Source organism: Grampus griseus (assembly GCF_964374135.1).
Source record: "Grampus griseus genome assembly, chromosome: 10".
NCBI classification, from domain to species: Eukaryota; Metazoa; Chordata; class Mammalia; order Artiodactyla; family Delphinidae; genus Grampus; species Grampus griseus.
Genome location: NC_139004.1, coordinates 35627283 through 35654877, shown reverse-complemented (window position 1 = coordinate 35654877; position 27595 = coordinate 35627283). Strand labels below are relative to the sequence as shown.

The following is a 27595-nucleotide window of genomic DNA, read 5'->3' as shown; positions in this document are numbered from 1 at the left end:
AGCAGTGAACAAAAGAGACACAGTCCATTCTATTATCGAGCCAGATAAACAAACGTATAGTTACAAATGAAACTAAGTACTTGGAAGAAAAACACCCAGATCTATTAGCATCATACAAAGAAACTTTAACCCAGACTGGGGGTAGAGGGTCAGGCAAAACTTTTCTTAAGAAGTGACATTTAAGCTGCAATTTAAATGATCAATAGGCGGTTAAGGAAATAAATGGGGTGGGGTGTGATGCAGTGAGGCTGAGAATGAGGAGAGGGGGAGAAGCTTTCCAGAGGGAATGGCAAGTACAAAGGCCCCATGGTCAGGGCATGCATGGCGCATTCTAGGAATGGAAAGAAGGCTCATAGCCTGAATGCAGAAAGCTAGATGGGGACTGGCACAAGATGAAGCAGGTATATGCAAGCACCAGATTATACAGGACCTTGAGGACTACGGTGGAGATTTTGAACTTTATCCTAAAAGCAGTGGAAAGGCTCTGAGTGATTTTGAGCAAAGGAGTGTTCCAATAGGAGTGTAGTGAACAATGGCAAGGACTAGAGAGGATGCAGGGACACTGCTGAGTAGGCAGGCATGACAGACAACAGTGCAGGAGAGATGGGGGTGGTTTGCACTAGGGTGGTGGCAGCAGTGGTGGCAAGAAGGGAATAGATGTGACATTTGGAACATAGTATCAACAGACAGTTACGTCTATAGTATAAAAAATACCTCTGATGATATATATTTTAGTGTGTTTCCACAGCTCACTGAGCTTTTACTGAGGTGTGCTTCCAGTTTGCTATAACAGGCATCTACTGAACATTAATTCATCAAAGGATCATTGGAAAAAATATGATAATGCTCCTGGGGCGACAAGTTCCTCAGTTTTGAGCAAGAAGGAAGGAAATAGGGCTCTAAGCCCTTTCCTAAACTATCACTCGCCACCAAAGACCATTTCTCTGTTATCCAGCTTCCCTGGCCATTAGCCAAATGGTAGCCACCCAGTCAGGATGCAGGGGACGGCATGCAGGGAAATCCACCACCAACAGCCACGAGACCTGCCTACACTGCTGACAGTTCTGAACTGAGAACTCAACCAATTCATATTTAATACTTTACAGAATCATTTCCTGAAGATCCTAATTTGAACATTCTAACACCTTCTGTACTTTTACATCTCACCTGAGTCCCTCACTTTTACACTCCACTTTATTACCATTTTAGTTGATTTCATCACAGCTTCATGGAAAACAACTTCACCAACGACCATTTCCTGTCATTATGAGGGCAGAATTGAAGCAATCCCCTGTTTGAGTACGAGGTAGTTTTTATGATAATTTTACCACAGGTAATGCTGTGATTTTTAAGTACATTTCTCTCTTGTAGCACTGTACAGATTCCTGTCTTTAAAAAGATAAGTATCGAATGCAGCTATAAAAGAAACATACCCATCTTCACAATATTAACAAGCCAATAAATTCAAAACGATCACTTTGTGCCAGACTGGCTCACCTACCAGGCACCCAACATCATACAATCACTTAATTTTACTCAAATCAGTGACATGCCTAGTCGGTGTTACACTGAATTATGGGGCAGGAGAACGCCATTGGGTTTAAAGGCCCCCTCCCAAAACATTTTATGCAGCAGTCTGCTCCAACAGCCTCCAAATTCCAAAGATTTAATTTGATTCACAAAACCATAGCCCTCACATCACTATTTTAATAAATAAATAATACCATAGTGCCCAAATGGCTATTGAAATCTTTCCTTCCACTTCCTTCTTCCCATTTTTAAACATCCTTCTTGTGATATAATTGACACACAATAAACTGCACATATCTGAAATGTACAATTTGATGAGTTAGACATTTGTACACACCCATGAAACTATTAGCACAATCAAGATAACAAACCTTCCCACCATCCTCAGAAGTTTCCTCATGCTCCTTTGTAATTCCTCCCCAGCCTCAGAAAACTGTGGATCTGTTTTCTGTCACTATACACTAGTTTTCAAGATATAGAATTATTTATAAATGGAATCATACAGTATATGTATTACACTCTTTTTGGTTTGGCATCTTTTATCTAGATTCTCAAGGACTCTTTGTTTACTCAATAGAATCATTAGGTGAATCACGATATTCCCTACCTAGCCCAGGAAGAGGACTTTGCTTAATTTAGTGGCTATACTTGGGAGCAAGTGGGATACTAAGGTGCATGGAGGACTCAGGTGTTGGTCCTACCCACTCTGCCTTGTCTCCTCATAGGTAATGTGGAAATAGCTTTATTTGAAAAAGAAACACTAATTTTCTTCTGATTACAAAAGTAACACATATTCACTGATGAAAATATATAAGTGCATAAAAATATAATTAAAAAACACAAAAGTTACCTGGAATCCCACCATCCAGAAAACCTCTATTAACGTTTTGATAGTCTTCCTTATGTCCTTTTTTTAATGCACTGTTATGGACTGAATTGTGTCCCTCCCAAATTCATATTTTGAAATGTTAACCCCCAGTACCTTGGAATGTGACTGTATTTGGAGGTAGGACCTGTAAAGAGGTAATTAGGATTAAAAGAGGTCATAAGGATGGGGCCCTAATCCAATAAGATGGGTACAAGAAGAGGAGACATCAGAGATGGGAGTGCATGCAGAAAAAGCCATGTGAGGACACAGTGAGAAGACGGCCACCTACAAGCCAAAGAGAGAGGTCTCAGGAGAAACCAAACCTGCTGACATCTTGATCTTAGATTTCCAAGCTCTACAGCTGTGACAAAATAAATTTCTGTTGTTTAAGTCACCCAGTATATAGTATTTTTTTATGGCAGCCATAACAAATTAATATATGTACATCTAAAAATACATATATTATCTTTAAAATACTGGCATTGATCTGGCTATAAAGATGGTATCCTACTTTTTTTTTTTTTTTTTTTTGCGGTACGCGGGCCTCTCACTGTCGTGGCCTCTCCCGTTGCGGAGCACAGGCTCTGGACGTGCAGGCCCAGCGGCCATGGCTCATGGGCCCAGCCGCTCCGCGGCATGTGGGATCCTCCCGGACCGGGGCACGAACCCGCGTCCCCTGCATCGGCAGGCGGACTCCCAACCTCTGCGCCACCAGGGAAGCCCCCTACTTTTATTTTACATTATATTATGGCCATTTCCCTATGTTATGAATGGCTATACAGAAATTTTGATACGCTAATGTGCCAGAATTTATTTCATTATGCCCCTATTGTTGGACATTTGTAGTCCTTCCAACTTTTTGCTTATCATAAATAACAGGGCTTCCCTGGTGGTGGCAGGGGTTGAGAGTCCGCCTGCCGATGCAAGGGACACGGGTTCGTGCCCCGGTCCGGGACCGCGGCTGGGCCCGTGAGCCATGGCCACTGAGCCTGCGCGTCCGGAGCCTGTGCTCCGCAACGGGAGAGGACACAGCAGTGAGAGGCCCGCGTACCGCAAAAATAAATAAATAACACCGTGCTGAACATTAATGTAAAAAAAATGTCCTTCCTGAAGATTTCTTTAAGGTAAACTACTAAAGGTAGAAGTAGTATATCAAGGGGTATTTTTAAGACACAATATATATTGCCAAATTGCCTTCTAGAAAACTTACATGACACAACATATTTCAGCAGTATATGACACTACCCATTTCATGACAGCCTCACCCACACTGAGTATTTTCATTTAAAGCATCTTTGCCAACAGGATTTTAAAATGAAACTTGACAAGCTGATTTTCAAGTTCACTGGAAAAGAAAATTTGAAAGAATAGCCTAGAAAATTTAGAAAAAGAATAGCTATGAGTGTGGATTTGCAGTAGTAGACAGTAAAATAGATTATTAAGATGTAGTCATTTTAAATGATGTGACACAAAATCTAGGATATACAGATCCATGATATATGCTATTTTAAATCAATGAGGGAAAGGAAGGAATAATAGAAGATTTCAAAACAACTGCTTACATATTTTAGAAATAAGGGTAAACCCCTACCTCAGACCATACACATAATAAATATTAAATGGATTAAAGAATTAAATGCTAAAAACATACATACAACAATAAAAAAACAACAACCAACCACTGACAACTACTACAGAGGAGCATATTTTTATAATTTGGGCTGGGGAGGGAGTTTCTAAGCAAGTCACAAAATTCAGAAGAAAGACAAGAAATGACTGACAGATAAGACCGGATCAAAATAAAAAATTTTGTACAACAAAGACACCATAAACAAAGTTTAAAAGTAACTAACAGTCTGGGAGAAAATATGTGCAACATATATAAAAGACAAAGAATGAATATCCATAATCTACAAATTAATAATAAAAAACTCAAGCAATAAAAACGTTGTCAAAGAATATGAAGATGTACTGTAATTCACTAAATAAAAAAGGAAATGGCCAAGAAACATAAAAAGATACTCAAGTTTAGTAATAACTAGGCTAATGCAAGTTAAAACACAGAAATATTTTATTTTAGTGCATGTACTTCTGTATTGTTTGGGTTTTGCTGAGGACTGATTGCTGTACTACTCATGTAAATAAAAAAATTTTAATTAAAATGTTTGCCAATAAAACAGGCCAAAAAATGGTATCTTTTTTTATATAAATTTATTTTTTATTTTTATTTTTGGCTGTGTTGGGTCTTTGTTGCCGTGTGCAGGCTTTCTCTGGTTGCGTCGAGTGGGGGCTGCTCTTTGTTGTGGTGCGCGGCTTCTCTTGTTGCAGAGCATGGGCTCTAGGCACACGGGATTCAGTAGTTGAGGCATGCGGGCTCAGTAGTTGTGGCACGCGAGCTCTAGAGCACAGGCTCAGTAGTTGTGGCACATGGGCTTAGTTGCTCCGCGGCATGTGGGATCCTCCCGGACCAGGGCTCGAACCCGGGTCCCCTGCATTGGCAGGCGGATTCTTAAACACTGCACAATCAGGGAAGACCTGGTATCTTGTTTTAATTTGCATTTTTTTATTAGTGAGGTCAAACTCTTTCAAGTTTATGGACTACTGTGTTTTTCTTTCTTTTTAACCTTTTTTTTTAACATCTTTATTGGAGTATAATTGCTTTACAATGGTATGTTAGTTTCTGCTGTACAAAAAGTGAATCAGCTATACATATACATATATCCCCATATCTCCTCCCTCCTGCTTCTCCCTCCCACCCTCCCTATCCCACACCTCTAGGTGGACACAAAGCACTGAGCTGATCTCCCTGTGCTATGCGGCTGCTTCCCATTAGCTATTTTACATTTGGTAGTGTATATATATCCATGCCACTCTCTCACTTCGTCCCAGCTTACCCTTCCCCCTCCCTGTGTCCTCAAGTCCATTTTCTATGTCTGCGGTCTGCATCTTTATTCCTGTCCTGCCCCTAGTTTCTTCAGAGCCTTTTTTTTTTTTTAGATTTTTGTGTTTTTCTTTCTTTTTAAATAAACTGCTGTTTGTACACATTTCCTATTGGGGATTCACATTTTTTTTCTTACTTATTTGGAAAGTACTTCATATATACTGAAGACAATTACTCATTGTCCTATATGTTGCAATTATTTTTTTCCCAGTTTGTCAAACACCTCTGAATCCTGTTTATGGTTTCCGCCTTTGCTTTTATGCTGAAGAAGTAAATCTCACCTTGAGATTAGATAAATAGCTATTAATAGTTCTCTACAGTTCTTTTGGAGTAATGTGAAATCTAACAGGAAATTATTTTAGTATATAGTATGAAGAAAATCTCATGTGTTTTCAATAGTCAAGTGTCTCAGCACCATTTGCTATATTACCTTTCTGTTCTCCATGCATGTGAAACGTCATCTTTAATCTTGCACTATATTCTTACATATACTGAGATAAAATTCAGAGTTTGGATGACTGCTTAATGTATCTACCAGTTTATTTTTGCATTAATGCCATACTACTTTAGTATGTAGTATGAATTTTATTATTTTTTTTTTTTTGCGGTACGCGGGCCCCTCACTGTTGCGGCCTCTCCAGTTGCGGAGCACAGGCTCCGGACGCGCAGGCTCAGCGGCCATGGCTCACGGGCCCACCCACTCTGCGGCACGCGGGATCCTCCCGGACCGGGGCACGAACCCGCATTCCCTGCATCGGCAGGCGGACTCCCAACCACTGCGCCACCAGGGAAGCCCGTAGTATGAATTTTAATACCTGGTGGTACTAGACTTCTCATTTCATTTTTTTTTTCCTTCATTTTTTGGTGGGGAAGAGGTTTCCATTTATTTATTCTCTTGGAAAAATTTTTAAAGAACTTAGTTGTTGTTTTTTTTTAAAGCACAATTGGGATTCTGAGTAGTCCTGCATTAAATTAGTAGATGAAGATGGGACGAACCAAAGTGTGTACTATATTAAAGTTTCCCATCCAAGAATATGTCCTTCCATTATTCACTGTTTCTTAAAGATTTATAGTTTCTTTACAAGAGAACCTATGGACTTCTTAGCTTTATTCCTAGGTAGGTATTTGTTGTTTGTGGGTAAAAAAAGCTTAAAACTTCTAGCAGATCTCCCCGGCATGCTCACCTCACATCCATACTATTTATAAGCTCACATCGTCCTTCTGCCTCCCACCTTTATTCCTGACCCTAAGCCCATCTCTAATGGCATAAGGTGGTTCAGGGATGGGTGATACTTGTTAACACGGTTCGGCATGGACTAGGCATAAAGGAAAAGTATCGCTCATGAACTGTTACTGGGTGTTATATAGTTTGTATTGCTATTATGAATGGAATTTTCCCTTGGTTATTGGGGGTATTTGAGAAAACTTGATTTTTGCATATACAATTGTATCTGACTACATTCCTTAGAGTTCTCATTAGTTTTAGTTATTTTTCAGTTCATTTCCTTGGGTATATTATATCACATCTGCAAATAAAGACATTTGGTCCCTTTCCCCCAGTATTTATCACACATGTTTCTTGTTCTTCACCTCCTCCCCCATTCCCTCTCCCCACCACCCCAAACTTCCAGCGCAATGTTAAATAGAAACGGTAATGAGGGCCAGCTTCATGGGCACGCAACCTGTTCTTTCAGACAGGTCCTGCACTCAGAAGGGACCCACACTTAGTTTAATGCTCCACTGTCCCTGTCTTTAAATTCTTAATAATCTTATCTTTGAACTTATGTTTTTAAAATGAAGTCTCATGGGACAATGGAGCAAGCCCGTGAACAGAGGAGATATGTGACATACATGTGTCCACATTTCTCCACAGCCCCAATTTGTGTATAGTGTTCACCATGCCCCAGAAGCACAGAATTCCAGTGGACTCACAGGTTGAGTGAGAAATCAAAGCAAAGCCAAGTGAGACTCAAAGCAAAGCCAAGGTCAATGGGCCGTGACTATGCTTGAGTAAACTGGGCTGCTGACGGCTGGGAGAGGCCACTTTCCCGTCGAATCAGAACCTACCTCAAAGGTAGAAAAAAGTCAGCAACGTTCTAAGAAGCACTACCAACCAAGGAATTCTATCATATCCTTTTTCACTCTCGTTATTTCCCTATGTTAGCCAAATGCTTATGCTGAAAAGATAGGGCAACTCGTAGTTCCTTTTCCCTTCAGTCCTTCATTTTATTTTTTTTATTGAAGTACAGTTGGTTTACAATATTGTGTTAGTTTCAGTCCTTCCTTGTTAAGGAAGCTTACTGAGTAAGTCAAAGGTAGAGGGTTTTGGTAGAATGCGTGTGAATTAGGAAGTGAAATAAAAACAATATAGTTTTGTGCAGAATTTCCACTGTTCTAGTAAAAATTAATACATATACATATATGGGCTAGCAAACAGCAAATGTGAATTGTGTAATTTTGGCGATTCTGCATAGAAGATAATGCTCTTATATTTACATTTAAAACCACCATTGCACAATAAAAAGACAAACAATAAAATACATGCTTACAATTTAAAAGTTTAATTTTTCTCTACCTAGAACATTAAATAGCAAATAAAAACAACAGACGAGGTTGAAAGACTGAAAAAGAAAGGAAAAAACTTTTTTTTTTGTTAAAATACTTTTAATGCACTTGTTTCTTACCCTTGGAGCAAGGGGCTCCACATTTTCATCCTGCACGGTGCCCTGCTAATTATATAGCTGGCCCTGGGAGTAATAATGGGTTTTTTTGTTTGTTTTAGGCTTTATTGGAACCACCTCTGATTCAACCTCACTATTTATAAAATGGTCATTATGGAATTGTTATTGATAATTAAAGACTGGAAACACCTACATGTCTATCAAAGGAGACTGGTTAAATAGATTATAGCACTTCTAGTCAATGGAATATTGCACAAATGTAAAAAAAAAAAAAGAATCAAGAGAAAGCTCTTTATGCATTGAAAGATCTAAAAAAAATTGTTAATTAAAAAAAGGTATATCTGAATATGTGTTTAATAATAAAAGGGGGGAATAAGAATAAACATTTGTATTACCTACTTAAAATATGAAATTAAAAATTACCTACCTGGTTTTGGATTGGAGGATTGGGGTACTGAACTAGTGACTAGGCCAACAAAATTAGATTTTACGTCCCCTTGGCCACCGGAATATCTTTCACAGTCAGTGCCAGAGAAACGTCTCACTGATTACAACCTGGCTATTCATAATGCCAGTCTGAGGCAGAACCATGGTTTGTGAGAAAGTGATATTGTTGCGTCATGTTGAATACATGCTCCATGATGTCCCATTTAAAAACAAGTTGTGGGACTTCTCTGGTGGCACAGTGGTTAAGAATCCGCCTGCCAATGCAGGGGGCACGAGTTCCATCTTGGTCCGGGAAGATCCCACATACTGCAGAGCAACTAAGCCCGTGCACCACAACTACTGAGCCTGCGCTCTAGAGCCCGCGAGCCACAACTACTGAGCCCGCATGCCACAATTACTGAAGCCCACATGCCTACAGCCCGTGCTCCACAACAAGAGAAGCCACTGCAATGAGAAGCCTGCGCACCACAACAAAGAGTAGCCCCCCGCTTGACGCAACTAGAGAAAGCCCGCGTGCAGCAATGAAGACCCAACACAACCAAAAATAAATAAATAAATAATTTTTTTAAAAAGTTGTGCACATTTACATTACCCTGGACACACGTACACACCCTACTATATTCCTGCTATAACAAGGGGATATACAAGTAGGATCCAAAAAATTCAATCCTGTAAAATGTACACATAAGTTCTGTAAGATAAGAGCCATAAAAACTTTTCAGGCAGTCTTTATTCTCAAACAAACAAACAAACAAAAACAACAAAAGAACAGGTATAAAAAGAGAATGAAATTTAAATATACACAAAGGACCACATACTAAATTAAGAATCCTAAGTGACTGTGAGAAGGTCACTTTCTAATCATCCGCCTGCTGTCTCCCACACATAAAAACTGTAGCCCATTCTTGTTTGAAAATAGGGGCTCCCCAAGGTGGGAAGCAAACAAACTGTATTATGTTCTTTATGCATTATTGTGGGGTATTTATTTTATTTGAATTTTTCTAAAACTCTAAGACCTTGTGAGAAAATGATGCTTAATCTTCTCCAGGGAAAGGGTGAGAGACTACAAATAACTCTAACTCTTACTCCACTGCCCCCTCCACCAAATGCAGGGTGGTCCACTGGAAGGGGCATTGGCTTTGAAATTGGTCAGAGATAAATAACACACTAACACACTTTGCACACACTGACCATTTTATGTGATTCTCCCCTGACTCTCCGTCTTCTTCCTTGAAAAGACTTCAGGAGCTTCATCACCTCTATGGGGAGGTCTTCTGTGACACCATCCCCCAACTCAGCTTAGGTGCTCCTGTTCCGGTGTTCCTACAGCATCTGCTGAATTCTCCCAAGAGAATGACTTATTTTACTGTGTTGTCACCTTCTATTTAAGTGTCTTTCTCCTTCATTAGCTCATACGATCCTCCGAGGCAGAAACTGCACCTGTGTATCTTTCTATCCCCAGTGCCTAAGATACACTTGGTTGGCAGCCTCTTAATAAATGTCTGTTTAATGCCAAGTAATTTACAGTAGATAAAGAAGTTAAGCTTCACTGACAATTAGAACCAGCCTTAATATCTGGTTATAGAAACAGGCTGGGAAAAGAAATTCTCTTGGTCTAGACTAGTCCAGACTCAATAGTGCTATTTTTAGAAAACTCTCTGAATTAAGGTCTTTAGGGCCCCTCTGTTACTCCAACAAGTTTGCTTCTTTGCCACATTCTAACGCCTCCACCCCCTGATGAACTCCCTCACTCCCAAATCTCTGTTTCTGCTCCAGAGGACACATTTTTTTAAGCACAGAAGTCATATGCCTGGTTCAGTGGATGCCAAAAGCCCTTCACAGCAGATTTCCAACTCTGTTTCCCTTCCCAGGACTTTACAGAATTCTAAAGATGCTACTTCAAAATACTTTTAGATGACAGTAGCAGTTACAGGCCACCTATTTTCTATTTCCTGCCTCCAGCTGGGAACAAGTATCAGCCATTTTTGTTACTATGTAAATTAGCACATTTGTATTGCTCTGTATTGTTTACTAAATTCTTCCAGGCCCAGCTCAAAATACCATTCTTCATAAAACCTTACTTTACAAGGCAAGAAAATATGCTGGGTTCCTTCACAGCCCAACTAAACATTTAACCTTTCTCCACACTCTGCTTGTGCCTCTGTCTGTTGTTCTCCACTCCACATATTTCTATGCCTTGCCAATGGTCTTATCCAGCTGCTTTGAATCAGATGGTAAGTCCCCTGATGACTGGAGCCCTTTTTACACTTTCTGCCTTTGCACTCATCATCTGTCTATCTGCTTTCAGCTCCATTCACTCCCTTGCTTTACAACGTATGTCAGAGGCTAAAGCTCCATAAACTACATTTCCCAAGCTTGCCAGCTTGGTGTGGGTTTTTTTCCCTCCAGCTTTGTTTTTGGTGAAGTTCTACCAATAGAAGAAACTGGTGAGAATGAAGGAGAGGAGGATGCTTCTGATGGTATTGCAGGTAGCACAGTGGCAGATGAATACGGACTCCAACGTTCCTGTTCAGACAGCAGAGTTCCTGGTGGCAGCAGTAGTGAGCGTTCCCAGAGCTTCAGCAACAAAGAGTTCCTGTGCTTGTGCTGCTTAGTTTGGTGGCCCTACCTCAATTACTAACAAGGAAGTAGAATAAAAAAAGCCACCGGTCTTCCTGGATCCATGCTGGTAGACACAGAGGTAATACTTAATGGCCTAAAGCTGGTAACGGAAGTTTTTTCTTACTCTCTGAGAGGATTAAAAAAACCTTGAATTTTGAGCCTACAGCTCCATGCTCTAGTTACTATCTCTTAAGCAGAGGTAGAGCCAAGGATAAGGATGGAAAGCGACTTATGAGAGCTTATGTCTTCCAGAAGAACCAGGAGACCTCAAGAAGGGAAACCAGGCTCATGTAATGCTAAATACCCCACTCTAGTACCAGCGTTAAGTACTTACTGCTCCCCCAAGTCTTACTAAAAGCATGTTCTCTATTCATCTACAAGACTCATAAGAAGAGAAGAGCTATTTAAAAAGGAAAAAAGAAATGCAAATGGCCCTAAAAATATGAAAAGATGCTCAATTTCTCTCATAAGAGAAATGCAGTTAAAACTATACTGGGATACAATTTCTCACCTATCAAACTGGCAAAAATCCAGCAGTTTGACAATATGCTCCATTGGCAAGGTTGTGGGGGAAACAATCATTATCATATATTGCCAATGAGAGTTTTAAAATGTGATAAACCCTATGGAGGTGAATTTGGCAATATCTAACGAAGTTATACATGCATTTACCCTTTGATCAAGTAAGCCCTCTTCTAGGAATCTATCCCAAAGGCAACAGCACAATTTGTAGTAGCAGAAGACTGAAAACAACCCAAATGTTCATCAATAAAGGACTGGTTTAATAAACTACAGTACATCTACACTAATGAGTACCACACAGTTATTCAAAAGGAATAAAGAATATCTTTCTACATAGTTAGCTCTAGGATAAGTGTTAAGTACAAAAAAGCAAGGTAAAGAAAGAAAGAATGTATAGCATATAGTATGCTACTAATTATTTAAGAATGCTGGGGAGGATACAAAATATTAATTACATATATTTACTTATTTTCCTTTTTTTTTTTTTTTAAACGGATAACCCCAGAAACTAAAGGGGAAAAAGAGATTACCTACATGAGTAGAGGGGACAGGAATAGAAACTGGATTTCTCTAAATACAAGAGCTTTGTATATTTGATTTTGGAATTATGTGTATATTTTACATAGTTATAAAACAAAAAAATTTAAAGGCAATCACTAAATACTGAAAGCAAAATGGAACAAATGAATCTATCTGTATGCTGAAATAGTGGCATGACCACCCAGAGAATTATTTTAAGTGACTTTTAAACATAGTAATTTTACTGTACATCTCTAGTGGGATATACCTTGAGGGCCCTAAAGGTAACTGCAAAAATCTTAAACTATTTTCAGTAATCATATGGCTTAAGGTACTACTAGTAATGTAATTCTGAGACTATTTTGCATGTACTGAAGACAAAGCAAATTAATTGTGCTTCATCAGTAGTAACCAAGATTTTCAGTATGGAAAAAAGGAGATGGAAGATCAAAAGGTTAAACAAAAACTTTGTGTACTGAATTTTAATTAGAAGTGTCGGCAGGCACTAGTGATATATTTTACCTGTTGAATATATGATATACAAATAAATAAATATATGTGCATGTATCTCCTACTTCTGTCCACTGAAAAGGCCTAGCAATAGTGACCAACCCAATAGGAAGTGCTTAGGCTGAGGTTTCCACATGTCATTTCCCACTTGAGGGAACCAGGGCTTCTTGCAGAAATGGCTGATTCCAGATGAGGGACAATAAATGTACAAGATGAACCTGGTACATTGTGTCACGCCAGAAATCAAGGAATTACTGAGGACTACTGAGATTATGTCAGAAAGACTCAAGAGCCAATATGAAGAAGCTAAAGATGGGGACAATCTGAATATCAATAAAAATAACCGTAAGTGATTAAAAGATGTCCAATTTGTTTAATCCCATAAATTCAAAATAATATGTACTCCCCCTTCCACCCTCCTCCCCCTAAAAACCCCCCACAATCACACTTCACTGGTCACCTTTGGAGGATGCTAGGTAACCACCTCTTTAATTTGAAAAGTGGTAAATAAGAAGAAAGAATATAACATTTATCCTACTTTTCCTGGACAAACTGCATTTTAGGATTACCAAATGAGTGTTCAGGAAAGTTTTTCTCTTTCTAGTTACTAAACAAAGAAGAAATGACAGGATTAGAATATAACCATTTTGCAATTCCAAATTATGAAAGAATGAATTTAGGAAATAATCATGAATGGACGGGACTATCCAAAAGCGAGAGGCAATCAAAGATTTTCTGTGCTTCTTGATAGACATATACCACCATCTATAGAGCATTTTACAAAAAATAAACAAAAAACAAAACCAAAAATATCCTGAATCAGATTAAGCCTCTATCTAACTACTAAATACAAGAAATACAACAGAGGAACACATTAAATGTTACCATGGGGATCTAATCACCAAAATCTAGGCTGTTAGAAACTCTGCAGGACAAAAAGTTAGTTTCTTCAACAAATAAATTATAATTAGAGAGAGGGGAAAAAACAAAGAAAGACAGAGACAGACATATGTAAGGGAACCTACAGATTTAAAGAGATTTAAGAGTCATAACAGCTACTTGTTGATAGTGTGGACCTTATTTGAATTCTGATTTAAACAACCTATGAAAACACATAAACTCACTCCAGACTTTGATTTGATTAGGAACATTTGAACACTGAGTTAATACTCATAATGAATAACGGTTCAATTTTGGGGTATGATAATGATCTTGTGATTATGGCTACAAAAAGGAGGCTTTACGTAATAGAGATATATATTGGAATATTTATGGATAAGATGATAAAGTGTCTGGAATTGGCTTCAAAATAATCTGGTGGGGAGGAAGTAGGTAGTATACAGATAAAACCAGGTTGTCTATGAGTTGATAATTCTTTAAGCTGGGTGGTGGATATTATTCTCTCTACTTGAATAACTGATAGGGTATTCAAAGAAGTGAACTTAAATACAAGATTAAATGAAAAGGTAGTTTTGGCAATTATTATGAAAAAAGGGGAGGGATTTGGCAAATGCTACACACATATCACAAAGTGGAGTGCCACGGCAAAGCAAATACATTTTTTGAGAGGTTTAATGTTTAAATAGCAGTCATATCTCTTCTAACATTCCTTCTATGCATCAGCAGTAAGACAGGTTAGAGTTTCCTACAAATGCCTCCTAACAAAGAGGCAAGACTCTCCCAGGCAAGAATACATCCCAGCACCAACCAGAAGCAGCCACCAAATGAGAAAGGGCTGTGGTGGCAGCAGCAGATAAGGTGGGAGAAGTGCTGTGGGTAGAGTCTGACGCCCAGATCTGGTCAGTGTGGTTGAGGAGGGCCCCATTCCCATGGATGTATGAACCCACATGGTTTCAAAGCTTCCCCAGGAGTCTGTGCAAGTGAAGCAGCATGAAGAATGACATGTTGTCAACAAAAATGTGAAAGAAACCCTTTCGTGGAAAAAGAAGACTAAAATCTTATGAGGCTAGTGTGGTTATTTTTATTTATGTTTTCCCTGACATCATTATACGTTTTAAGTAATAACATTAAAATCTGATTTTAAAAAACAACACAGATATTTTTAAAGTAATTTTAAGGCCTATTAGGAGAGTACTACTCTAATGAGAGTAGCCTGAACTATGAAACAAAGACCAAGGAACTATGAAAGAAAGAAATTCTGAATCTTGAAATGTAAGAGTAGAGCTTGATACCCTACTAGTTATTCATGATGACATTATTTTAGCTTTACTTTTTTCCCCCGTGAAAACCTGAAGTTCGTATTAGTGGTTCTCAAGGGAGGACGCATATTTCAGAGGAAAGAGGCAGCAGGAGGCAGCTACAATTTAAAAATAACTCCAGGTGATTCTGACGCACACTGTGGCCCCACTAGAGGACCACTCCTTTCTTGGAGGTCCCTGTAGAGTGGCTGGCTGAGGCCTGTGTGCAGTTAAAATGCACCTGAGATCATCAACATGGAAAGCTGGCCATTACTACTTCAAACACCCCTGTAAATTCAGCAGAGCTGTCATGTCAGACAAAGAATAATGAAATCTCCCTACACTCCTTCACAACTCAAACCATGTCCCTGACTGCCCAGCATGGGGGCAACTTTGCGCTGTAAGATAGTAAAATAAAAGCCAAAGGGGATCCCGCTGCAGGCCATCTGCTGACAGGTACACACACATATCTGCCTATGTGCTCCTATTTGGTGGAGGGATGATGACAGACAAATGACTGCAGTGCTCTTTGCGGTCAAACTTGTGAGCATCATCGAAGAGAACTTGAAGAAAAGTATTTGACCAGACGCCAAAAACACTTCTTGCATCTCTGCAATCTTCTTTCATCCCCTGATATGTCTGAGACTATTATGGCTTCTGATAATGCTGACTAACTCATAGACAAAACATACAGACCAAAAACAGCATCCTTCACTACAACTGATCCCAAGCTTCATTCCTGCAATGGCCTTTCATGCCAGATAGAGCTGTTTCTTTGATAATTACAGTGTCCACAAACCTGTTCTTCTCCAGTAAGAAGGGGGAGGTGCCTTCTATACAGCATGCTCAAAATGCAGTGCACTGGGTTGAAGCCAGTAGCCAAATGCTCTACACATCCTGTGACTGCAGGTGGTTTGGTTTCTAATAAGATCCTTCTCAGTAAGGATGCCCCTAACTACACAATCACATACACAGTGAAGCTTAGTCTATAAAACAACTTGGGCAGCAGATGAAAAGGAGTGGCTTCCCCCAAACACCCCATCGTCACCATTCTATGACCCTCCACGGAGTCAAAAGCCTTGATAATATCAGGTAATGCTCCAGCACTAACTTTCAAATGACTTAAAAGTCACAAAGATTATCAACATTTATATTTAATACTAAAATTTACATCCATAGCAAAATTAAAACCAAATTATTTATTTTAGTTGAGCTCTGAAAGTTCTCTATACATTGGGACAATTTCTACTCCTGCTACTTTCTTAATATTACTCTTCCCAATTTCCCTAAAGTAAAGGATTACATTTAGGAAACACACGGCATTACGAAAATTTAGACTTTTGACCATTCAAAGAATTAGTAGACATTTGCAAGTTACTCTCATATTGCCCATTCTAGTTTTCACCATGTTTTTAGGACACAGTCAATATGTTCTGTGTCCCAGCAAGAACAGGACTTGGAGAGGAGAGGAGAAATTAGTCCCTTTGTAAAGGTAAAGTACTTTAGGTATACCAAGGCACTGGCATCTTATCCCTCCACTTGAACATAGAGTCCCTTTTCAAAGAAAGTGGCAGTAAAGGCACAGATTCAAGGATCTAATTAGTTAAACTATGATCTTGATAGGAAATGAGCAAAAACCTGTGGGCATGGATAAGAGAGGTCTAGACAGGAAAAGCCCCTCATGGTATCTGGAATGTTAAGACCTGGGACAGACTATACACAGACCAGACTAAATATTACCTAAAACAAAAGCAAAAACAAAACATAACAGAAAACAACCAAATAGACAACTAAACAAAATTTAAAATGCCCTTTCGAAAGATCAGCCAGGCCATATTTCCCACAAGATAACTTAATTTTCATTACAATAATTTAGTTACTCTGGTCTTATTTAAATTTATATGCAGGCATTTTCTTGAGGTGAATTTGGCAAAGTAGGGCAAATATGGACTGCTGTGTCCATGAAAAGAAGATATTCTCACAGCTGAGCACACCATTCATATCAAATCAGAGGCCAAAATACCTGCATAGCCTTGGAAGGTAGGAGCATTGGATCAATAATAGAGCAACTTCCTCCCTGATCCCACCTACCATTAAATATAGAAAAGCTTTTGGTCTGAGAGGCTTTGCCTATCATAAGCATTCCCCACATAGCAAGTTTGAATGAATCACTAGAACATTGTCAATTCTTAACTACTAGTACAATATTTACATTCTTTTAAGTTTACTGGAATTATTATTTTGACTACTAAAAATATAAGCCCTCTCTATGTCACTCAGCCATAAGGCATTCAAATCAACCAGAGTTCTTAGTCAAAGCTGATTAAGAGGTGAATTAAGATGAGTTAATGGAATAACAAAATATTTGAAGATAAAATATCTAAGTGTATACACAGAAATTTAATTGTAACACTTACCTAATAGCCCCTTCTCCAGAGTGAAGGTTTTGTTTGTAAACATACATTCAAAAGCCACAATGTGAAAAATCTTATTCACTGTGTTGTGAGTCCCAACTATTCGAATATACCTGGGGGTAAAAAGAAAAGAAAATCTGTTGAAGAAAATGAGCTTCCATCATAACGAATCCAAAGATAACAGAATAAGATACACTATGTAAACATACAGTGTACCAGAGCATGGACTAAAGGAGACTCTGAATTGGCTTCAGACCCTGTACCTGCTCCTTAGGGCTAGCTCCAACTGAGCCTGGAAGAATTACAGCAAAATTAAGGAGGTACCACTTTCCAGAGAATGAAGTAGAACTTAGATTTGGTTTACCTAGAAAATCAAACCAGGGACTGTTCAGCTCAACCCCTGAATGTCAGTACAACTGTATATCCATGAGACATTTACACTGGAGAATAACAAACAGCTTCTATCCTTGCTTTGTGGTTAGGAATGTGCCTGTGCACAGGTGCACAAACACACACAAAGTCAAATGCTTTCCAACTCAATGAAAGCTTTCATCCACTGGATGAAATGCATGAAATCAATACTGCTTTCTTGTTGAAAGTAAAAATCCACGGAAACTACTGAAAACCACTCACAGCTTCTTATATTTTAATATTGCTCCTGAATCCTTGTTAGGAAGTTAACCCAATATACTTACGCCAGCCCCCCACTTGACTGCTAGGAAGCCTTCTCCTGACCAGAGGAAGTGATCAGCAGAGGTGACCCAGCCTGCTCTGCAGCCTCCCTCCTGGCCACACGGACCTGGCATCTGCATACAGTGCAGAGTTTCACAGGGCAAGTCTCGAGCCTCTCGGCCTGTTCACCCTCTCTGACAACAAGCATTAACCTTGGAGCAACTTGCTCCTTTCACTCTTCAAAGGGATCTGACAGTTCACAGGTTAATGAACAGACAAACTTACTCTTCTGAGGGTCACACAATTCCAGAGGTAATGTAATGTGCCACACACAGTCTTACTGGAATTCAAAAGAAGAATAAGAAAAAAAAAAAACTAGATTAACTGATAACGCTCTCTCAAATTATGAACTATGTGCTCTGAAGGATGGGGCATACTAAACGAACAGATTTCAATGAGGTGATGACAGACTGGGCAAGGTTTTAGTAATATCTTCCCTCCGCTATGTAAAACAACCTTCCACTTAGATGATACAATTTTACGTCTGAGTTAATCGCTGTTCACTAATTCGGTAATTTCCTTACATTTCTCATTATTCCAAGTTAACTGTATAATGTAAATGCCAATTGTAAAAATTCACATAAAAGAGGCTATATTTGGGGGTTTTGTATCGTGGGCTATTTTCCCTCCTGTTTCTTCCAACCTGAATCTCACCGCACTCCCTGTGCACCTCATTTAGCCACCTGCTCCTTGACACGAGCTGATCGCTCATCTTCATAACCGATAGTAATGCTTTCTCCTGGACTGGCTGCTCAGTGTTCCCACATCCACTGCAGGGAGACACCGCTCTTCCTGTGTGGAGAGTCAGGGCAAACTGCGGTGCTCACCAGAGCCCTCTGGGTAAGCAGGAGGTTGGCCCTGATCTGTTCTTTCAAGCCCTCAAGGCAGACAGAAGATGCTGATTTTACTGGGTTTGGGTGGGTGGGTGGGGTTCATTTAAAATAAGTTCTAAATGATCTGGGTAGAAGGGACTGCGTGGTTCTTTACTGTAGGCAGTAACAATCTCTCTGGGCTTTCTGGAGCGGAAGGGGTGTGTTAAGCCTGGCACCTTGGCCTGAATCTAATTTTGCCCATTTCCTTATACCCACAGGAACTCAACAAGCATAGCACTTTCAACCGCACATAGTCGTGACAGTCTGAGTGCTGCTGTCTGCAATCGTGGAGGGAATGGAGGGAATGTGGTTTGGTGGAATTTGATCAGATCATTTTCCTGTTCCCTAGGTCAAATCTCTCAAAGGAGAGATAGCTCTCCTAATACTGTGCAAGGCAGAGGAGCCAGGAGGGGACTAATAGGGCCCTTCCCCACTGGCAGTTCTTAAAGTTAAATAGTTCAGGCTGACCTAAGGGGATGCAGTAATGTCCGTCCCACCCCCCCCCCCACCCCCGCCTTTCTTTTCAAAACATTATATGGAACCAGGCTCTCCTAGTTTAGACAACAGTCATTTCCCAAATTTTACCCAAATATCAGTGCAAATATCAGAAGTGGGAGAAAATATAGAACCTTCCCCTCCCTTGCCCCCCAGTTACAGAAACTGAAAATAAAAAATTGTACTGGAATACATTTTACAGCCTTAATGATAGTGTTTGTGATAACTAACAAGATAATATGTATGACTGCAAAAGCATTGAGAGATGCCTCCAGATAAAAAGTTCTATATAAATGAAGATAATGTTATCTCTGCTGCATAATCCTGAGGTCAAATTAGCAATTCACCACTGTACATCACACTTCCTGATTAGCCTGTTATATGTAATGCTCACAACAAGTTTAATTATTCTAGTTCTACAATACTTTCTAAGTCTACATAAAATTATAGCCTAATTTACAAAAATGGCATAAAGTCCTTACTCAAATACACATTAAAAAATGGTAACAAAGTCACAAGAAAGAAGCCATGCCCCTTTTCTCCAGCAAGGAATTGTTTAGCATAGGACTCTATCCTTTACTGAAGATCTAGATCTAGAAATAGCAAACAGGCGTTAACTAATCCCCCAACTTCAGTGACGGGTAGGGCAGCCTGGAGTTCTCCATTAAGAACACAGGGGCCCTGTCCAGCTCAGGGGAAGGCATGCCCTGATCCATGAGCAACGTCTAGAGGAAGAAGGAGGCAGCACCATCAAGGTACCATCTTTGATCATAAGCAGATTTCCTTAATGGGGCTCACAAGGGAACATGCTGGAGGCAGAAGTTATCACTATCCAAGCTACTGAAAAATCCAAGGGCTGGTGATGGGAGGGAGTCCTCTCTCTCTTTCCTTCTTTTTCTTTGAAAAACAAAACAAAACTTGCTTCTGGGTCACAACACCTAAACAGGAGAAGCAGATGCCACATTTCTCTGTCACAAAAGATTCTGAATAAGAGGTAAAACTTAAGCTTTTTTTCTTTCAACATCATCTCTCCAATGCACACTCAGACTCTGATTTAACCTGATAATAAGGACAGTGGCAGCTAGTGACTTCATCAGTGTGCAGAGAGGGGCGCTGCTGAAAAATATGACAGCTATCCTTTGTTCTCTCTGAGGTCCTCAACAGCAGCTCAGACAGTTGGAAGATAATTAAAACTTAAACAGTGCTGAGAAAGGCAGATATGCAACAGATTGGCCATTTCCTTTTTTTTTTTTAATTTAGTGTCTTTTAAAAAAATGTATTTAATTTATTTATTTATTTTTGGCTGCGTTGGGTCATTGTTGCTGAGTGCGGTCTTTCTCTAATTGCGGTGAGCAGGGGCTACTCTTCGTTGAGGTGTGCAGACTTCTCATTGCGGTGGCTTCTCTTGTTACGGTGCGTGGGCTCTAGGTGCACGGGCTTCAGTAGTTGTGGTTCGCGGGCTCTAGAGCGCAGGCTCAGTAGCTGTGGCCACGGGCTTAGTTGCTCCGCAGCATGTGAGATCTTCCCAGACCAGGGCTCGAGCCCGTGTCCCCTGCATTGGCAGGTGGATTCTTAACCACTGCACCACCAGGGAAGCCCCAGATTGGCCATTTCTGATGAGGATCAATGCTGTTCACATGAGCCCTGGTGTAACAGTCTGTTTCCAATATTCTCCTCCCTTCCCTGTGTTAGCTGTCTTCTAGTCACTGACAAAGACTGGGGCCTCAACACAGTTCAGAACAGGATGTTTCAGTGCAGCAGTTTCTAGGAGCTATAATATTGTGGGTGAAAAGAGATTCTTCTTTAAAAAAAATGAAACCTAAACCTTCCAAGGATAGCACTCTGAAATTGAAAGGCACTATAGAGTTTTGAAGTACTGGCTTTAGAGTCTAACCGGACCAGGTGTGTAGCCCAGCCCCATCACTTAATTAGCTGTGTTACTTCGGGGAAAAAAATGTTTTAAACCTTTCTGAACCACAATTTCCTTCTCTATAAAATGTCAGTACACAAGCCTTACATGATATTTAAACAAGATAAATATTTAAAGTGTCTAATGCAGTGCTTGGCAGAACAGAGTATCATTAAATAGAAATGCAAAGAGTAGGCCGCTGGAGGCGGCATTTCTTTTGGACTTCGAGACTGCTGGTTGTCTGGGAGAGCGTTCCCAACTCTGGTTGTTAAAGTGGTGCATCCGCATCCAGGAAGAGGCAGGCCCGAGGATGGACTTCAAGAGCACGGGCAGGGGCTAGTCCTTACCCTTAGGGCCCCACAGCATATGTAGAAAGAAGCTACATTCCAAACACAGATTACCTGGCTCTATGTTATTTCCTGCTTTAAGCCCCTCGTCTTTAGAAAAGTCTATTTTAAGTGTTCTTGACCTGACTCAGCTCTGCATAAGGAAACAAGGGAAGAATCTTTTGCCCATATTTGGTCCAGCTACCCAGGCCCACAGAAGAGTTTCTTTTTTGTGCTAACTCTGGAAGTTAGGAGTTTTAAGAAAAATAGCACTTCTTACAAAGAAACATCATAACACTGTGAACTAGAAAATTTTTGCCTTGGAGATTTCACTGTATTCCCTGCCTGTCCCGGGAAGGTACTACAAATTCCTATTCTTAACCTATCTTTCCATCATTTCTTGTCAGGACGCTACCATATTTCATTTCTAAGTCACATACAATACATCTTTAACAAACTGAATATAGAAAAACAGCAACTTGTACACCCTCACTTTAAACCCCTTGGAACCCTCTAGTCTTGGTATTCTTTAGTCTTTAGCCTACTTGTGATTACAGTTGATCCTTAACCTTTGCCTCTAGTTATAAGATCATCTAACACTGTACTGAGCAGGTTCTACTACAAGATAAAACTGAATTCAGCAAAAAAAATTTTAAATGAGCTCTCAAGGGATCAACTAAAGCCAAAAATCCATCAGAATTTTATTCTTTGGTAAACAAAGTTTTATTCTCAAATTGAACTTCACATTCTTGGGTTAAACAAAGATGCTTGAGAAAACCAGGGTTAGCCTAAGACTGGGATCCTGAACAGCACAAGAAGGGATCCTTAACATTTTGGCTCCTCCTCTGAGGTCTCCATGGAGAACTCTGCAGAGAAAAACTGTTCTTTGCTGTGGCCAGAGGCAGTCACCTGACAAGCTACAGCATTTACTAGGGACTTAGGACCATGTGGGATTTGAATTCACCATTTCCACGATTTCCTATTTGACCTTTCCTTTCAAGGAGATATGAAGAATGTACATAAATAATTCTCTAGCCAAAAAAGCTGGAAATGTATGTGGGTTTCCCCAGTATGATATTTTCTTTTAGTTCTAGGTACCAAGTTAATGCTCTTAGAATCAAACCACAGACCAGAGGGTGAAGTGACTTCAGGTCTTGTTGCTAAGGCAGCAAGTGGAAAACAGTTTACTGCCAGAATGACAAAAAGTTTCTAGAAAAAGCATGTTGCGACAGAACAGATTTGTTACTCTTAGAAAACCTTCCCTCCCGCTGATCTGTGGAGCTATAGATTCTCTTCTACTGATTTCAGCAAGGGGTCCCAGCAGCATTTGCTTATTTGGGAGAGGAAGAATTATTGAAAGGTTAAACACTCTGCCAGAGTTAGCCTAAGCAGAGTCTACTGTCTCAGAGAACAGCCCTGATGCTGTCTGACCATTACCCCTGCAGAGGGAGCTATCATGTTCCAGCAACTCCACTATTCAACCTGAAGGGCAAACAAAACAAGAAGTCATCTTGTTTTTCAGAGAAAATTGATGCTATACAGAATCAAGTATGCAGAAGGGATAAGATCGGTAAATAATTACTAACACAGCATAACCCAGTGCTACCCAAAATAGAAAGTCATTCCAACATTAGAGAGAAATATTTAAGTGTTGTTTTTTATTTGAGGGAAATGTGCATTTTTAACAATAGGCTTTTTTTCCCCACCCCCGAATATGCAGAACCGAAAACCTACCATAATAATATGCCTTCAATCTATGAAAACATATTTGAAATTAATATCACAAAAGAACTTAATTAGTATTTATTTATATAAATCATATGAAAATGATATAACCTGTAAATTTATTTAATTCATTTCTATTTTCTGCTTGCACATTTACCATTCAATAACCTTGTAGGTATACTGAGTAAATGTGTTATTAATCAAGATTTAATAAACATTTACTAGGTACAAGAAATTCTGCTAAGCACTGTGAGGAATGGACAAGAAAGACAGGACATAAACCTTCATCTGGAGAAGTTTACAGTGCAGTTTAGAAGGTAAGACTAAAACCCATCAAACTGTATGATTTTTGACAGGACTGAGCTGAAAGAGTGACCTAGGTTCTAGTCAGAGCTTCACAATGCATTAGGTATAAAATTGGGGGCAAGTTCCTTAATCTCTCTCAGTCTCAGGCTCCACATTGGTAGCAGTGGTAAGGAGAAAGACATAAGAGCCTCTGACCTAGTCACAAATGGTAGCCTAACCTTAAAACACCAAATTTAGCAGCATGAACTTTAAAAGTCCTCCCTTCAAACAAAACAAAACATAGCTAAAACAGAAATAATCCCTTTCCTGCCCCGCCCCCACACCCCCAGATGATCACAGTCTTACCCAACAAATATTAACTGAGTATTTACCATGTGTCAGCTACTCCTGCTGGGTGCTGGGATATGGGATTGAACACTACAGATAAAAATCTATTCCTCATGGAATTTACATTTCAGGTCAGGAGACAGACAACAACTAAAAAAATCAAATAATTAGCCATTGGTTGGTAGGTGATCTATTTAGCATAGAACTTTACAGACAAACTTGCTAAACTGTAAGGATAAACAGTTATAAAACCTCTCCCTGTAGGAATAAAAGAAGAGTCAAATGGGAAGGCATGACTAGCTCTGATTGAGAATATGGATATACCACAAATGAGTCTGCGATATGGACACAGTATACCTATTATACATATTTAGCAGGATATAGGCAAAAATCTAATTAGGTAGGTTTGTTACCGTCTGGAAAGAGGAACTGATTTGAATTTCGTGGGAAGAAATGTCTTATTTTATTTATTTCATGGTTTCGTTTTCTTTTCATCTCCGCTTTTTTTCGGATTGTAATTTTCAAGGGATTATAGAAAGACAAAATGGCAAGTAAAAGATATAAAATAAAAAGTGAATAAGGGAGAGAGGGAGGGAGGGAGGGAAGAAAGGAGAAAGAAAGAAGAGAGACAAAGGGAGGAGCCAGAGGAGGGAGGGGGAGGGGAGGAAAAGATCATGAATATGTATAAACCAATCCCTTCTTCTGTCTGTTATGTGCTATTGTGAACAAATCCCCCTGTGGGAATACTGTTAACCAATTTTATTACTCAATAAAACATCTGAAACCAACACAAAGTATATTTTAAGAAATAGAACTAAATTACCAGAAGTTCAATATTTGCATTTTTTCATTAACTTTTCCCCTAGCCCAAGATACTGGGAGTAGGAGAGAGAATTTCACCAGTTTTATCTTTAAAATGGCTGCATTATCTTTTTCAGTTTATCCAGTAGGCTGTGCATTTCCACGAATGTAGACAAATGAGTCTAATGGAATTGTGCACTAGAGAAAAAGTAGAAGAAAATCAAATTTGTTAGTTTCCCTATGAATCTGTAAGAACTCATTTGGTGACTCTGACCTGTAGCCAGCCTGCTTTAGGATCATGATGGGTAAGGGAAGTTTCTCTTTTTTTTTTTTAAAACCTAAGACTATGGTAGAGATATGCCACTTACTATAACTTAAAATTTTAAGGGCTGGAGGAGCCTGTCCTTTTTTTTCCTTTTAGAGTGGAAGATTAAATACAGAAGGAAGAGAGGCAAACAGAAGGAGAAAGAATTTGCCTTTCCCTGAAGAAAAATCTAAGAATCCTTCTAAGAATGTAAACATTTGACACACTGAGAAACAAGACAGGAATTGCATAAGACGGTTGGAATAACAGAAGTGAAAACTGAGTGACAAGTCAAGAGAGTAATAAAGAGAGCATAGGGAGTAAGGAAACCACGAATCTTCATTCCGGACCTCTGATAAACTAGCACTGGAATTAAAATAAAAGCTACCAGCTTCTGAACACATCCCATGTGCTAGCCCTTGAATGCATTATTTCCTTTCATGGAAAACTCATACCCTACACACTCATACAATCAGGCTGGAGATTTCAAAGCTCAACAGAACACACGTCCCTCAAAGCCTCTGTATTCCTTATGAGCTATGTAAAGAAACCTGTGTTCCAGGCAGTAACAGCTTCTAAAAGAGAACTGAAATATATTTGGAGAAAACAAGTTCAACCCAGAAAAGCTACATACTTGCCACCTACTATACCCAGACTTCTATGCTCACAAAAAATTTCAGGGACCCTCCTTTGCCCTTTGGGAAGTTCTCGACCTTTACCTAGAGAATTGATCAGGGTGAAAAATAAAAAGATCCAGAGATTTACTTAGCACATAATTCAAGTATCAGCATAACTAGGTACAAAGCTACCAACCAGAGGCAGAGTAGTCAAAGTAAACAAAAATAATACTACAGAAAACTTGAGAAGAACACTCATACCAACAGCACAGGGAATGCAAATGATAATAGGAAACAGAAGTATTTTTGTCTTGGGCACCAAAAGTGGTGTGGCTATGTTCTATTTCAGGGTTTGTTAAAGCCAGAAGTGCATGACTGATTTCGCTGTAGAAGCCTGTACACTCCAGCTTCCAAACAGCATGAAGGATTACTAATTTCAGCACTACTGGTATAAGAGATTTTGCTCCTAAAATCTGTCAATGTGTTAGAACTTTAATACAAGCAAAAGAGAAAAGAAAATAGCAAGATGTTCTGAGTGGCACTATTTGGTGACCTACAGAGTCTGCAGCTTATAGTAGGGGCTGAGCAGACATGAGACAGCTTCAAACCTAACAGTCTGCCCAATCATTTTAGAAGACATTTCCCCATACTCATGCCTTTTGTGTTAGGAGTCCTATGTACTGTGGAAGTTTTGAAGCCTGTTCCAAACCATATTTCTACTGGATTAGCAAGTAGGTTGGGAGGTGGAGTAGTCTGGCAAGGATTTTTGTTTTCCTTCCCCAAAGCTTCTTAAGAGCTCAACCATTCATGACCTAGACTTTACTGGTATAGCATTAGTGCTAAGTTAGTGATCAGAAAGAAAATGTCAATCCTTACACTTGTCTGAGAAATTCAAGGAAAGAAAAACTTACGAGAGAAACGCACATAAACTAAAATGTATACTTTGTAAGAGAGGATTTATTTTTTAATAAACAAGAAGATTCTATTATATTACTAGTAGTCACTGCTACTGCTGTGGTGTTTGGAATCCTCATTAAAATAAAACAAAACTGGCTTAACTATTTCTCTTTCTTCTTTTACAAAGAAACTTTTACACATACATAGTTTAAAAAGTCAAATAGCCTATAAGACTTATTATGAAAAATACTCCCCCCATGCTCCATTTCCTTCTCTCCCCAGAGGCAACTGTTCTTACCTGTTTTAATGGATTATTTCAGGATTTATCTCACATCTATAATTATCATGCATTTAGTGCTACTTCTTGATTTTCCAGCTTTAGGCCTTACCGACCAATCTACTACTATGGAAGACAATTTTTTAGCTCTCTCCTCCATATGTACCCTTTTCCTATCCCCCAATTTAGACTGTATTGTAACTTTGGTTGAATCAATACTCAGTGTTTACATCATGATTATGTAGATATTATTCACAACTAATATATGGAGTACTTTCCTTTTCTGCAGTTTTTCTTCCCTACTAAGAGAAAGAGCCTTGATTTTTGGTTGGAAGTAGTTTTCTTTCAGAATTTTGAAGGTCTTATTCTACTGCCTGTCAAGTTTCTAGTTTTGCTATTGAGAAATCATTATGATACCTGACTTGATTTCTCTCTTCCTTTTTCACTCTTTTATTTTTTTAATTTAAAAAACATGTCCTGTTCTGGAAACATGCAGATTTTTCTCTGCTTCCCTAGTATTATGAAATTTCATGATGCCTTAGTATGGGTCTATTTTCTTCTACTGTGTTGGGCACTCAGAAGGCCTTTGCAATCTGGAAATCCACATATTGATAACTCAGTTTTGGTAAATGTTCTTGAATTATTGTTATTGACTTCTTCCTTTGGATTTTTTTAACCTCTCTTTATGAAACTCCTCGTTTTGAATATTGGACCTCCTTATCTTTACCTGTATTTTCATACTTCCTCTATCTGTC

General features: G+C 39.2%; 1 protein-coding gene across 2 annotated transcripts in view; it reads right to left on the bottom strand.

The window, feature by feature from the left end:
• Nucleotides 1-27595, bottom strand: part of BTBD9 (BTB domain containing 9) — a 418266-nt gene that overhangs the window by 131613 nt on the left and 259058 nt on the right. For both annotated transcript variants that reach the window (XR_014297289.1, XM_082663104.1), the window contains exon 7: nucleotides 17256-17365. Coding sequence is in view for 1 of the 2 variants with exons in the window: in XM_082663104.1 (XP_082519230.1) it covers nucleotides 17256-17365 (110 nt within the window). In the remaining variant the exon portion in view is untranslated. The remainder of the gene's footprint in view (nucleotides 1-17255; nucleotides 17366-27595) is intronic.